This window comes from Caretta caretta, chromosome 11 (genome assembly GCF_965140235.1).
Source record: "Caretta caretta isolate rCarCar2 chromosome 11, rCarCar1.hap1, whole genome shotgun sequence".
Taxonomy (NCBI): Eukaryota; Metazoa; Chordata; order Testudines; family Cheloniidae; genus Caretta; species Caretta caretta.
Genome location: NC_134216.1, coordinates 51,801,060 through 51,816,274, shown reverse-complemented (window position 1 = coordinate 51,816,274; position 15,215 = coordinate 51,801,060). Strand labels below are relative to the sequence as shown.

General features: G+C 40.9%; 1 protein-coding gene across 1 annotated transcript in view; it reads right to left on the bottom strand.

Moving 5' to 3' along the window:
* Positions 1–2,651: 2,651 nt before the first annotated feature.
* Positions 2,652–15,215, bottom strand: part of COL3A1 (collagen type III alpha 1 chain) — a 69,494-nt gene continuing 56,930 nt past the window's right edge. Inside the window, exons 39-51 of the mRNA XM_048869429.2 lie at positions 13,936–14,097; positions 13,691–13,798; positions 12,184–12,291; positions 11,636–11,689; positions 11,352–11,459; positions 10,400–10,453; positions 10,183–10,290; positions 8,764–8,817; positions 8,440–8,547; positions 7,487–7,772; positions 5,638–5,825; positions 5,243–5,485; positions 2,652–3,734 (exon numbers count right to left, since the gene is read on the bottom strand). Coding sequence (XP_048725386.1) covers positions 3,588–3,734; positions 5,243–5,485; positions 5,638–5,825; positions 7,487–7,772; positions 8,440–8,547; positions 8,764–8,817; positions 10,183–10,290; positions 10,400–10,453; positions 11,352–11,459; positions 11,636–11,689; positions 12,184–12,291; positions 13,691–13,798; positions 13,936–14,097 — 1,728 coding nt within the window. The 3' untranslated portion in view covers positions 2,652–3,587. The remainder of the gene's footprint in view (positions 3,735–5,242; positions 5,486–5,637; positions 5,826–7,486; positions 7,773–8,439; positions 8,548–8,763; positions 8,818–10,182; positions 10,291–10,399; positions 10,454–11,351; positions 11,460–11,635; positions 11,690–12,183; positions 12,292–13,690; positions 13,799–13,935; positions 14,098–15,215) is intronic.

Here is a 15,215-nt window from a genome sequence, read left to right as displayed (position 1 = left end):
GATGGGCAGGTCTGTAAGGAGGGCCATGTTCTGGGGGATGGGGGTGGGGGCTGGAAGAGGTCGCGGCGGTCAGTGCAATGGCAAGGTGAGTCCAGGACTGCATTCTGGGGCCCTGCTGCATGGCTGGGGGATGGAGGAGGCAGCAGGGACCAGGGATGATGGGGGACCAGGGGGAATGAGCTCAGGGGCTGAAATCCACCACTGCATGGCCAGAGCCTGCTGCCCACCACTCCAGGGCTGAAGCGCAAAGCCTAAGCCCCACCACCCCATGAAGGTGGAGAACTGACTCTCACTGGCGCCTGCTCCTACAATGTTTGTGGCACTAGAAAGGGTCAGGGACCAACCCCTGCTGGCAGCCCCATGGGAGGAGGGGCTACTTGCTGCCCTGCTCTCCCCTCCACCCATCATCACCCAGGAGGCTGTGGCTGTAAGAAAAGCTCCTGGTGGCCTGCCACTACACTGTATGAGGCTTCCCCCATGCACAGGGTCCATACATCTTCAGTTCCAAAAACACAGGTTCTGCCCTGGCAAGGAACCAGTCCCCTAGTTTATATTTTGATTCACTGTGACTGTACTACTTAATTCTTCTAGCTGGCCGGACCTGGTTCTATCTTCTTAGCACCATACTAGGAGTGAATATAGGCGCAGCAAGCAGACTGTAGTGATGACAAAGGCCAAGGGCATACTGACACCATTCTTGCCAGCCAGGTTCACAAGATTCCAGCTCTGAGATTAAGGCTCCAAAAACATATTCCTTCCCTATAGGCTAAGGCTACTAGGTTTGCACACTAGTGTTTTTGTGCTACTCCAATAGTATAATAAATGTAACGAAATGTTTCACAAATGACAAAAATCAGTCCAGCTTTCCTGAGATGACCTATATTTGCTATTAATCACAGGTACTACTATTTTTGCTTTTAGTGTTTTCCTTCTGTTCTGATGTGCCAATTATTGTTTGCTATATAGGGTGACAGGTACTGCTAGAAACTGAAATGATTTGAGTAGAGAACAATATATGCAGGGGTTACTCATTCAAAAAAGGTTACACTTTTAAAAACTATGAATTACACACCTTCAAAGCTATCCTATTTGGTTGTCTAATTGTTTTAATTCAAAATCGTCTTCCTTTTTGAATGGAATTGGTCACTTGTAGTTTCATAGGGACAAATGAGTATGCCAAATACATTTCTTATGTTAACCAACCATTTTTAACAGTAATAGTCCAAGTACGGCCATCAGTTATGCCAGTGCAACCCACTGAAGGAATTTCACAGAGCAGAAGTTGGTTCCCTTATAAGTGGTTTAATAGTTGCAGAAAATGTTAAAAGTACCCTATAAAGCAGGATTTTCAAAAGCACCCCGCATTGCCTCAGTTCTGTGGCCATTGAAATTAATGGCGCTATGTTAGGCTAATGCTCATCACTTTAGAAAATCCCACCCTTTAGGCGCAGCCCTGAGCAAAGGGAAGTGCACCAGGCACTACTGTGATGCAGAGACCTACTTATATGTCCCATTTCCTCCTTTGCGTTCTCTTTTACTAGTGATGGCTAGTAACTTACTGCTGACCTATACCAGAAGCCATATTACTATCCATCCTGTTCGGATGCACCCACTCAGTTGGTCTGCCTTGGGGAAGGTGGATCCCCCGCCATCACCTGCTCCAGGGAAGCAATAAAGCTGGTGAGTAGCCGCACTTATTCCCACACACACATGTAGAGGTATGGAAGGTGTTCTTATTCCCTTGCACAGGCACCTAATCCAAGTCACAGTCTACCAGACCATTTATTTTTGATGTTAAAAGGAATGGTAACTATCATATTAATAGGTTTCAGAGTAACAGCCGTGTTAGTCTGTATTTGCAAAAAGAAAAGGAGTACTTGTGTTAGTCTCTAAGGTGCCACAAGTACTCCTTTTCTTTTGTCATATTAATATGAATAGTTAAGAGTAGACAAAAGGAATATAATGTGCGACATCAATGTTGTTTCGTCCAGATTTCTAGACAGAAGTTCTCTTCAATAGCACAAAATATATAGATGTGTCAGATTATGACAGTCATTTTGCTGGCTTGTGTGCTATTCAAATGAGCATCATTGTTATCTGTACTATGCTGTGTGATAGTCAAAATTTTACTGTCACTCATGTACATTACCACCTCTACAGTTGCTTTCTGCACTCATTTCCTAACCCTTCCATTTCTACCTGGGTAAAATTCAGTATTGACCACTATAAAGCCTGTCCCCTGCTTATATTCCATGTATCTGCAGTAAAGGCATTATGCTGGCCCTCAGCATGAATTTCAACTGCACAGAATTTACAAGTTTCAGTGCAGCTTCCAAAGGATTTGTGACATGAACATTTTCCAAAGTACCAGACATTTCTGTCGGTCATGTGTGACAGGTTTTCAGTCCTGGAATGATAGTCCAAAAAGCTGATCACAGGTAGTTTTAACTTTAAGTTTCTAAGTAAAAAAATACTTTAGTGCAGCAGGTAGCATTTCTTAGTACTAAATTGTAAACTCTCTGGGTGAAATCCTGCCATTTTGCTTGAGGAAAGATCACTCAGTCCTTTTTCTGGACTCTGTTATAACTTTGCTTCCCTGTTAGTAAAGTTGGGAGGAAAGGATAAGAGTAGGGAAGTGGAAAAATGAGGAGTTTTATTAAGATATTTATTGTGTGTCTCTGTAAGGTAAAGACCAACAACAATATAAAAGCTTACAAAGATGGTTAACCTTCAACACTACAAATGTGTTAATGTGATGAAAGAAGCTCACAATTCTGCATCTTTGACTTTTACAGAGTGAGAAGGGAATGACCTCAGAAATAGTAGGCCAATCCTAATCTCTGACAGGAGACATTTACAATTGTTTTTAATCCTTTAATGGAAGTCAATAAACCTGTCTTGCAGATTTAGAAGTGAAAAATACATTAGCACCATCACATTAGTCTTTTACACTTCCCTAATTTTAGTGGTCTTGACCAGCAATGACAGGAAAGTATAGAAGCACCCTTGAAAACAGAATACCATAATTTTATTGTTGGATTGTAACATTAGGGTGTTCAAACTAATCAGTAAAGAAAAATACAATTGTATACCTAATAATTCCTTTGAATTAACCAATGGTTCCAATGTATTTTGATTTGGCTGTTTGGTTTTTTTTGCTGTAACTCATCAAACTCATCCCAGTTTCTGTCCATGTTGAGGTAGTTGAAACGGGGAAGTCTTTCTAGCTTTATGGACTGCGTCTTAGGGTAAACTTTGATGCTGGGAGCAATCAGTGCTGTGTAAATTGGCTTTCATTCAACTAATAGAAGACAGTATTGTTTTGTTGAGTGTTGAAGTTTTATTATAGCACCACGGAGACATGTTTTGAAGATGGAATTTGGTTAAAAAAAGCAAAAAGCATTTTTATTGTATTTTGTGTAATTAAAAACAATTCACCCTTTGTCAAATTACCTTTGTTTCCTCCAGAAAATTTGTAAATAAATAACTGGGATACAGTTGAGCACCTGTACCAGTTGACAAGGTTAAAACAAAAGGAGAGTGTGGATTTGCTTGCTGGGGTTTTAGAAAAAGCGATATCCTTGATTTTATAAGAAACAGACTGGGCCAATGTCCACACCAAATTCCTGATCAGGACCACCAATATCCATGGGAGCAATATCCACCACAGGCAACCTCATTGTCTTCCGTGTTCTGTATTCAAAGACTGTTTTACCCCATTCTCCAGTGTGCTTCTGCAAAAATTGAAGAGAAAATCAGTTTAGAGAAATCCAGTATAGTTCTACAGGGGGGTTATTTTACTTAATTTCACACCTCTTGTTCCTCACACCGATGTTCCATCCCCTGCCCCATTCAAAGTACTGCATTTCCCTAATCATTATCTTCTTGGAAAGGCATATGTTTAGAAGAGCTCTTAATTAGCGTTCGAAGGCTGGGCTAGGTAGGGGGCAAGCATCAGATGGTTACAGCTCCCTGAACAAATCTCTGGCACACGCTCTAGGCTACACAGACACCATGCGTTTTTTTGCATGCATGCTCCAGCCTTGCACTGAGAAATGCTTCCCCCTCCTTGTGCAGTGAGCATAGGAAAGGGAAACAGGAAAAAATAAGCTGCACTTCGCATTTGTCTCGTGCATGCAAAAAAACAGCAGCAAGAGGTTGCAGTGTAAACCAGGCTCATACTACTTTAAGTTGCACTTTCTGTGATGTGCATGTGTATCTTTTGTGCCATTGAGACCTCAGATCACTGCAGCAGCGACCAGCAATTATGGAAGCTGTTGTGCATTAGTTTCTGCTGTCTAGACAGACTGCTGTTATTCACATCAACTGGCATTCTTGATCATAACTGCCATTCATCACTTGCTGTTACAACAGGCTTAGACTAGCTGCCTGCATGTTGCTATCAGATGGTTCCCTGCCTGTTTCTGGTACCTGCCAGCGTTGAGCATACTGCCAAAGAGTAGGGGGAGTCCCCTCAGTTGTGGCTTTATCCTGGATGATGTCAGTCCTGCCTCAAGTGAACCCATCAATGAGTAGACTTCATGGCATCAGTACCCTCCAGCTATATATGGTCATGGAACAGTGCTACCTGGAAACATAGGCCAAAGCACCTACCTCAAAGGGAGATGAAATTGTCTATAGGCTACCTCTGTCTTAGTGCATAGCTTTTTCTCCCATGTGAATTTTTGCATGGTTGGGACAATCTAGCCCTTCATATTCAATTCCTGGTTCAACAAAAACTCCATTTTGGATTGAATAGAATTAGGTTTGGGGTGGAATCAGAATTTCAGCACCATGACTTGGATGAAAGGAGAAAGAAAAGGGGGCATCTAAAAGAAGACCTTTGTAAAGCACAGTTTCAAATAGCATCTTACTCCACAAACAGAGCTGTTGATTTCAAAGCTGTTTTTAGCATGTAGCCTGTAGCAAGGGCCAGTGCAGAGGGCACGGTCCCGGGAAGTGGCATAATGCCTGCCAGTGCCTGCTCCTTGGTTTGCTGGCAAAGCGTATGATATACCCGCAGTTGGCTCCACTTAAACCGGTGCACCAGCACTGATTCCACCTATTCCCTGTCCGACCTCACTCAAGCTTCTGGAGTGTATTGTCTGAGCATCACAGCTGCAACTGTGTCTAGCCCTTGCAACGGGTGAGTGAGTCTTTGCTCTTTCCAGTGTCCCTGCACGGCTAGGATCCCATCTAGCCCTATATGTGGTGCTATCTTACAAAAATTCTGTGTACTTACAGTACAGCCGTCTTCCAGAACGGCATATGTGAATTTGCTGTTTCCTTCAGCCTTGAACTCGCTCTCAGTGGAACTCATCAGTTTCAGGGCTTTCTTAACATTTCCACTGGCCTGATCCATATAAGCAATGCTGTTCTTGCAGTGATAAGTGATATTCTGAGAGGCGCGGCTAGAGAGCAATCTAAGGAATGCCATCTGCACATCTGAAACATCTTCTGGAAGCTCTGGATCTCCATAGCTGAACTGTGGTACAACACACAAAACAATCTTTTTTTTTTAACTGCTGATATATTTACTAGATTAAATTAATTCCATGGTATTACTTATCAGTGATGTGAATGAAATATAAGAATTGCTGCCTAGGTTATTAATTGAGAAGATCTAATATTTCTTACCTGGAAGCCACCATTCATAGACTCTCCAAACCAGATGTGTTTCTTTTCAGCTCCTGAACTGGTCCACCAGTTTTTACGTGGCACACTGCTGGGATTAGCATTGATGCATGTCTCACCAGTTTCCATATTACAGTATGCTTTTATTGCATCCATCTTGCAACCTTGGTTAGGATCAATCCAGTACTCTCCTAGAGGGACATAAAATAGCAGAAAATCAGGAGAGGAATTTGATTATTTTACCCATATGTTCTAAAGCGTATGTCTGTCTCAAATGCTTGCATTGAGTAAGAGGTATGAAAGTTTTGACTGAAGACAAGCCAGGAGAAGAATTAAGATGGCACAAAGAGACCATGTATGATCTCATTCAAATGCTCTAAGATGACTTGTCAGAGAAATTCTAGCTTTCTTTAAATTGTATTACATATGGTCCGCAGCCAGCAAAGGACTTAAGCAGATATTTAACTTTAAACATCTGAGAAGTCTTATTGAAGCCAATGGACCTACTTAAAAATCACACTTATACAAGTAGCAGCTATGTTAGTCTGTATCCGCAAAAAGAACAGGAGTACTTGTGGCACCTTAGAGACTAACAAATTTATTAGAGCATAAGCTTTCGTGGGCTACAGCTCACTTCATCGGATGCATAGAATGGAACATATAGTAAGAAGATATATATATATATATACATACAGAGAAGGTGTACTTATGCTCTAATAAATTTGTTAGTCTCTAAGGTGCCACAAGTCCTCCTGTTCTTTTAATTATACTAAGTACTTTGTTCTATCAGGGCCCAAATCATTTGGGGGCAAACTTGTTATTGGCCTAAGACTCCACCGACGACAGTGGGGTTGCTCTCTTTATATGCTGATGATGAATTTGATTTTAAAGTCAGCATTCAAATGTCAGTAGTTTCATTTCTCCATGAGTTTGTATTTAAGTTATTATAACAGAAGATACATTTACCATACTTTGTGCTCTTGGAATGGTATGCTGTAAGTTGATGACGACAATTATTTTTCAGCAGATTTCTGCATTTTGAAGAATGCTTATTTTTGTGTGTTTGGATTTCATGGAAAACAGATCATGATAAAAATTACAGCACCTCTAAAACTTTTGATTAAGTGTAATCTTTTTGTAATTAGATTTTATGTTACTGCTTTTACACCATTTGTTACTTATTTGGTTCTTTAATGGACAATAAATTAAAAAATAAAGTTTTGATTCAATTTGATAAACCTATTACAAAACAACTTTTCAGATATAAAGAGAAGCATTGCATGCAGGGGTCATATTTTGGTGTAAAACACCATGTTATTTTATCAGGAAAGTATTAATAATAAATCTATTTCAATGAGGCTTTCCCATTTTCCCCGCTCCCACCCCCAAAATTCAATTAAACTGCAAGTTCTACTAAAATAAAAAAAAGAAAATTCTGACACCTGTAGAGGAGCAACAAAGCGTCATGGGTGAAACCAAGGGTATATTCTAAAGAAAATATGGTTGCACAGTTCTCACTCAGGGCCTGCTTTGCCCTGCTGTGACTTTGGGTCTGAGCAAATTCCACTGAAACCAACAGGAATCTTTCCAGTGATATCACTGTGCTCTGGATCAGGCCCTCGGTTACTAATGATGATGTACAAAAAAGAGAACCAAAATGGACTTTCAGATTTCAGCTTTACTTTGTGGTGCTTGCCGTTAGAAAACAGTCTTTTATTGACATATGAGAAGCCCAGCCATGACCATGCAAATGGTTCATATTCGTTTTTCAGAGTACAGTCACACTGCAAACAGAACAATTCAAGATCCAGGTGGTATTACCAATATTGAAAAAAAAAAAAATCTAACATACCGCTGTTGAGTTCAGGATGGCAGAATTTCAGGTCTCTGCAGTTACGAGCTGGGTTCTTCCGGGAGCCATCAGGGCTAACGATGTTTTCAATTTGGCTGTTAATTGATTTCATTGAAGATAAGATGTCGTTCATATTGACCTTGTTTTCAGATGGCTGGTCTCCGTAGTAGTATGATGGTCCTTTTTCACCAGTTAAACCACCAATGCCATCACCTCCCCCACAGCATGGACCAGGAGCCCCAGGAGGTCCAGGGGGACCCGCGGGACCTGGGTGGCCAGGTGAACCCTAGGAAATAAAGAACATAATGTTGATTAAGGATTGCAGGCTCAGACCCAAGTCCATACAAGTACTATATGGACCATAAATATAAAGCTAAGGACAGTGCTAGTTACAGAAAAACCTTTATTGCTTTGTTTTCACTCAGCTCTACTGTTAGCCACTCTGGGACCAGTTTAGCCCATCCTCTTCCTAATTCAGTGTCAAATTGTGGGCCACCTTGTTCAAGTTGAGTTGTAGAGATGAAGAAGATGCTGGGAGCCCTTGTACTCATGCATGCAGAGCAGCCACAATATGGCTAAGGAACAAAGGCAATGAACTAAACTGAGAGTGCTAGCCTCCCCAGATGGGGAAAGTAGGCTGTAGTCCTGCCTCTACTTCACACTAGCCCGCAGAGTTGTCAAGGCTTTAAAGAGAAGAGGAGATTTTGCTCTCCCATATTAAATGGGAAATGTTGGTGCTTATCTGGGGCCTGAGCCAAAGCCTAATGAATTAAATGTCTTCATTGAATTCAGTGGACTTGGATCAAGCCCCTGGTGCTCAGTGGGTAGATACATTCTACATTAGCTGTCGTTCCAGCATGCACAGTGTTAGAAAGGTTCATCTTTTTAATGATAGATCGATCAATAAAAAGGAGTTGTTCATTTAATGAAAGTTGTGCTTGCTGTCCACTTACCGCAGACCCACTTTCACCTCGATTACCACGAGGGCCTGGAGGACCTATGGGACCTGGGTAACCACTCGTACCATCCTTTCCGGGAGGACCAGCTGGGCCAGGGGGACCCTAGAACAATGACAAACACGGTTAAATATAAAAGATCGCATATGTTATTTATGCATTATTTCAAATATTAAAAAGTATTTTAAAGCACTTCATTCTTATGAATTATCATGTGCTTCCTGGTTCTTTAGCTCTTGCCATTTGACAGTTGCCATATTTTTAGTTCAAAACATTTGTTCTAACACAGTTGGATTTGCTTAATCAGGAAATGTTACTTACTCTCGCTCCCATAGCTCCTGGACTTCCATTTGCACCTTGTGGACCCAGAGGACCCTGTTAAAAGAAGATGGGTCATAAATATTCTCTAACCTACTGGATGCAGCAGGAATCTTTGTGATGTTTCTTGTGTAATCATTTTAATAGATAACTTTAAAGATTTTTTATGTAAAGCAAATAATTGAAAAAAGATTTTTCAAGCTCAGATATGACAAATAAAACCTGGTCATTCTCTAAACAGAAAAGTATAAGGTCTCATCCAGTGCCCAATGGGAGTTTTCCCATTGACTTCTGTGGGCTCTGGCTAAAGCCCTAATTCTATTGGAATACACAAAACTATCACTGCAGCGCTGACTATGGTATTTGCAGGATTTCTTTTAAGGATTCTGCAAACATCAATTATTTTAAATAAATTAAGATTAAATGACCATTTACTTATTGATGAATTGCCAAGGAATAAATAGGGCTAATAGCTTCCTACTGAAAAATGTAAGTTAATGGAATTCTGTCAAGATTTTACTCTGTCCATGAGAGTAGTGAGCCGCAGATCAGATGCCACAGTATGGTAAATTTTGGTTAATGGCTTTTTAATCATGGCCTCTACTCATTTAGATTTTACATGCAATGCCATTACAGTTGTGGCATTGCTATGACATTACATAACCCATTCGTTTTTAGAGAATTGCATGGGATTTGGTCTGTAGATTCTCTTTAGAGTCAGTGGAAGCTTTACAGTTAAAATTCCTTTAAATACAAATCTTCTTCATGCAGAATTATATGACTGTGAAGACAATTATGTATACCTAGGGTTGGATTATTTGTTGCTCTGTGCCTTGTGTAGTCATTAATAGCTAAACAAAATGAGTGCACAGTGCATGTAAAACACTAGAGTTCTGATCTGATAGCATTTCACACTCACTTTGCCTGGTGTAAATGACTACACAAGTTGCAGGGCAACAAAAAATCCAGTCTTCAGACTCTAAGGGTAGTATATTTCAAAGCCAAATTAAGGATTTGGATATTCAGTTGCCATTAATTTCTAGCCAAAACTGGGCAGCCAAATCCCACAGGCACCTTTGAAAATCTCAAGAGAAAAACACTAGGATTCTGACAAAGTCACAGACCATAAACATGAATATTATTTACCCTAAACAAAACCAGAAGCCTCATTCAAAGTGGTTTTCTCAAACCCAGTTTTGTGTCTTAGGAACCTAATGAATCCATTGAGATCTTTATTCATCCTTGTCCCCCCTTGGTGTAACATCGGGATCAAGACTACTGATTGCCTTTAATGTTTAAAATACACAGATGCTTTAGTAAATTACATAACGCTGAATTCTTTTTCTCTGTTACCTGGCATTGAATCACTGTAATTGAAAGAAGAATTATAGTCTTAGTATAAAATTTCAACATAATACTTACAGGGGGACCAGGGGAACCTGGGTTACCAGGAAATCCTCTATGACCCTTAATGCCATTGCTGCCACGCTCACCAGTTTCACCTTTGTCACCACGAGGACCTTGGGCACCCTTTAAAAATAGATTAGTAATAAAAATGGATATAAAAATAAGTAGGAGAAATTGTCAAAAACAGAAAATGGCAGAACTGATAGTCCAAGTGCTTTAAAGGGGGACTTACTGGAGCACCACGAGCACCAGAAGGACCAGCAGGGCCAACGGGACCAGAAGAACCCTAGGGACAAAAAAGGAATGAGAGATATTCATGATCAAATGCAATTGCCATACTCTTTTCTCTAGAGAGACAGTACGTGCAGATACTAGAGCTGGTCAGAAACTAGGGAGAAAGTCCACAAACTTAGTAATTGAGCTTAGCTTTCTGTTGATAAGTTTCTTATATTATTTGGTAACAAAGACTACAAAATCTACTTGATAGCCAGCTCCACTTAAACAATCCCTTTGATACATTAGACCAGGCCTCATGTGCAAGTGAATTTGGCTCCTGTCGGGAGGCACTTGGTGTCCTATAGGATTAGACCCAACATTTGGTGAGAGGTTGGGCTTTTCCAAAGTGCACAACTCCCTCAGCTATTATAATATTACTAGTGCTGTACAGGCAAAGCATAGTTTGTAAAGGGAGACAGTCTGGTTGGCTTATTGACTATGTGGCATCAAAAAGTACTCTATGGGTTTGAGCTTAAACTGTGCATAGCTATTTATGATTTAGGAAGGTTCACACTTATGGCAGCATGTAGAATACACGGCATGCCCAGGTATAAACAGAAGTGTAGACAGTGAGGCACTGCTTAAGTGAATAGAGTGCCCTAGACCCCTGATGCCTGGGGTATATTCCCTATATGGCTCTCCATTTGTCCAAGCAGTGCCTCTCTGTGTCTACACTGATATTTTTAGCAATGTAGTATCTGCTGCTGGAACCTTTCCCCACCACAGTGACAGACTTTCCCTGCTGCCTCTCCCCAGCCAGAGCCTTTCACTGCTGCAGACAGACAGACAGACACACACAGTTTGACTCTTCCATACTCCTGTGCTCTCTGTTAGTGTATAAAACAGATTGCATCTGGTAAAACAATACAAAATGGACAGTAGGTGCTTTCTGTCGTGTTTGCACTCACCGGATGTCCTCTTTCACCTGTTTTTCCAGCTGGACCAACGTTCCCTGGGGGCCCAGGATGACCAGAGGCACCAGGTAAACCCGGGCCACCATTTTCACCACGATCGCCCTGCAGAGACATTCACAACAGCCAGCATCAGAAACACATCTATTTATTACAACATAGTGCATATGTAACCAACACCTCACTGATGCCGTAGAGACAGCAGGTGCAGTACAGATCAGTACCTAGATACCTCAGGGATTGGCAATCTATACATGCCATAGATACTTAATGCCTCCTACCTTGGGTCCTGGGGATCCATCACGACCTGGCAAGCCATCTGATCCAGGGTTACCCTGAAAAACACGGAGAGGTAAAAGTTTAAATATTCGCAGCATTACGGCATAGCCAACATGTTTTAGATTTAATCAGGATAATGCTCCTCAAAAGAAGAAGGGAGACAGAAATGATTTAAATACAGCCCTCACAGAAAGGACCAGGTTGTAGGCAGCCCTTCTGCAGATTTTCAGGAAGACAGCATGCCAGGAGATTCATATTACCCCCTTGTGTAGCCCTTATAAGGATCTGTCACAGCTGCAGCCCCTGCACTTGTAACAGTGAAGGGAGTGTTCCTTTGGTCGACACCAGTTAGGATAGGACCATGGCCTACAGAGAGGGTAGGCTGGACTAGGGGGAACTGGCTGCATCCTTTTAAATGAGAATGGTATTGGGCCAGTTCCCCTATGCACCAGGCTTTTCAGGGTGGGATTCTAAATCCACTGTAGTTCTCCCTTAGACGGGCCTGTGAATAATTCACAGTCTAGCATGAAAATCTGAAATATCTGCTTACATCTCTGCCAGATTCTCCAGATGAGCCACTTAGACCAGGAGGACCTTGTAGACCTGGAGCTCCACGTTCTCCTGGATTACCATTGCTGCCTGGTTTACCATCTTCACCCTGCATAGAAAAATGAAATGGGTTCATTACATATTGATTTTTTGTAATGTCATCAAATTATTCAGTTCTTGGTCTCTCCCTCTCTCTCTCCCTCTCCTCCCCTCCCCAATCAAGTGCAGCATCCTGTGCAAAAACACTGACCAGGAAGGAGTGGGTTAACTTCAGTAGAGCTACAAAGGTGAAAATCCAGTGCCACTCCACTGATTACTATGGAATAAATAAGAACAGAATCTGGCCCAACAGATGTGGGATGAACGTGATGTTCTGTTTGTCTTATATTTTTTGAGCAAGGTACATAATGAAAATTTAGCAAATGAATAGCTGGTAATGAGTGGCATTAACACTGAAGAACTACTCATGAATTGCATGGGCCTTTCCACTGAATAATGAGTTAAAGAGAACAGAGAAGTGTGGTACAACTGGAGACATGATGTGTCAGAATTTTGATACGTTTTATGAAGATTTACTAGTGAATTATTCTGTTTTTCAGTTGTGTGAGGATGTTCATATACTTTTAGATAATCCTCAGAACAATCCAAGAATATTAGTAGTAGAGACCAAAGACAACTCCAGATTCAAGTACCACTCAATACAGGGAAAGTTTAGTCTGGATAGTAACTTTATAGTTCGTGCCATTCTCTAACTACTGGAGCAAACCCAGAAGTCCCTACTTAATTTTCACTTAGCTTTGCCATCAGTCAGAATTTGCCTAAGTACAAACCAAGTAAGGACTTCAGGATTTGGCCTATTATCAAGAAATTTTGTCACATTCATTACATGTGGAATTCAGGATTGTCATTAAACTGTGTCTAATTCTGGGGGCCCACTCATTAGGAGAGATGTGGACAAATTGGTGAGAGTCCAGAAAAGAGTCACAAAAATAATAAAAGGTTTAGAAAACTTGACCTATGAAGAAAGGTTTAAAAAACCTGGAATCTTTAGTTTTGAGAAAAGAAGACTGAAGGGTGACCTCACAGCAGTCTTCAAATATGTTAAGGGCTGTTATAAAGAAGACTGTGATCAATGTTCTCTATGTCCAGCGGAGGTAGGACAAAAAGTAATTGGCTTAATCTGTAGCAAGGGAGATGTAGGTTAGATATTAGGAAAAACTTTCTAACTATAAGGGTAGTTAAGCTCTGAAATAGGCTTCCAAGGATTATTGTGGAATCTGCATCACTGGAGGTTTTTTAAGAACAAATTAGATAAACACTTGTCAGGGATGGTCTAGTTTCACTTGGTCCTGCCTCAGAACAGGGGGTTGGAGTTGAAAACATCTCAAGGTCTTCCAGCTCTACATTTCTGTAATTCTGTGAAAGGCTGAAACTCTATTAGATATCTACTGCATAATGTCAGCTGCATTATCTTTGAGGGTAAATTATGTCAATAAACCTCCATTTACCTTTGGGCCAGGCATGCCAGGAGCACCTGGTCTGCCAGCAAGGCCTGGAGGTCCCACAATACCACGTTGACCAACTATACCTGAGGGGCCTGGACTACCTGGTGGACCCTGTCAAAAATATTTCAAATAAATAAGTGTTAGGTACTCAGTTGAAACATGACTTTGAATCATTATCTTCTTTTGATGACATACTTATTAAATTTCTATTCACAGGTTTAATGAACGCTGGGAAATAATTTACTTACCATTTCTCCTCTTGAACCTGGTGAACCTTTTTCACCTGGTTGGCCAGGCTCACCTTTAGGACCAGCACCTCCAGGGCTACCAGCCGGACCAGTGCTACCTGCCGGACCAGGACCACCATCTTTTCCAGGAGCTCCAACATTACCAGGTGGCCCTGGATTGCCCTATACATGAATTTTAAAGAGAGAAGACTCAGATACAATATTGGATATACTAGATGAGACAACACTATATACTACTTCATCATGATCAATTTAACACAGACCATTTCCATTAAAGTAAGTGGGAGCTGTGAGAGTTCAGAACCTATGCAAAATACATCACTTGTTTTGGTGTCTAAATGCAGACTTGGATGCCTAACTTTAGGCACCTACATTTGGAAAGGCTGGCCTGATTTTATATAAAAGCCTATCCCCTCACCTAAATCTAGATTTTTTTTTCCTCTTGATATTTTAAGTCTTGGGTGGAAGCGGAACTGCATATTTTTATACCAGGGCTCTGCCAGAGGGATTCCTACATATTGATGGTACTGATTGATTTCTGGAATCTCCCACCCGGAACAGACTCTCGCTGTCACTGTATCATAGCCCTGGTATGGGGTGCCTGGTATCAAAGAGATGGAACATATATGCAATGAGATCTTTTCAATAAAAGGTCAGATCCAAAACCCACTGAAGCCAATGGAAATACTTCTGTGGACTTCACAGGACTTTAGATGAGGCCAAAAAATGTGAACTTTATTATCCAGTATTTACTGGGGGTAGATTATATATACATATTCTTCTCATGGTCATGATTTTCTAACTGTGAAGCAGAACTTTGATTTGGGTCTGTCTGTGACTATGGAATATTGAAAAGACATAAGAATCTGTTAAGAAAAATCTCACGGTGTGACAGGAAGCAGGAACTTTTCTTATGTCATTTCTCACTTAAGACTGTATGGTAACTGTGGGTAAATGCTAATTTTTAATGGAATTTAGTTGATTTATCCAACTTTTGCCATGTCCATTTTTCAGTTCGTTTTAAAAAAAAGAGTCCAAAGTCATAGTCCAGTATTTATGGTGTAAGAAGGCGCATATGGTGTGAACAAGTGTAATATAGAATAGCTTTTCTTGGGACAGGGATGGTCTACAAAAATTTGGGAAAGTGTAATATGCAGGAAATAGTGATTATAATGGGATAGTGTAGATTTTCAGTTATCTGATCTTCATATTGTGGGTCACCTCCACAAGGGAATGATGCTCCTATGGACCATCTTCTTTCCAAATACCCCTCCCTCTAA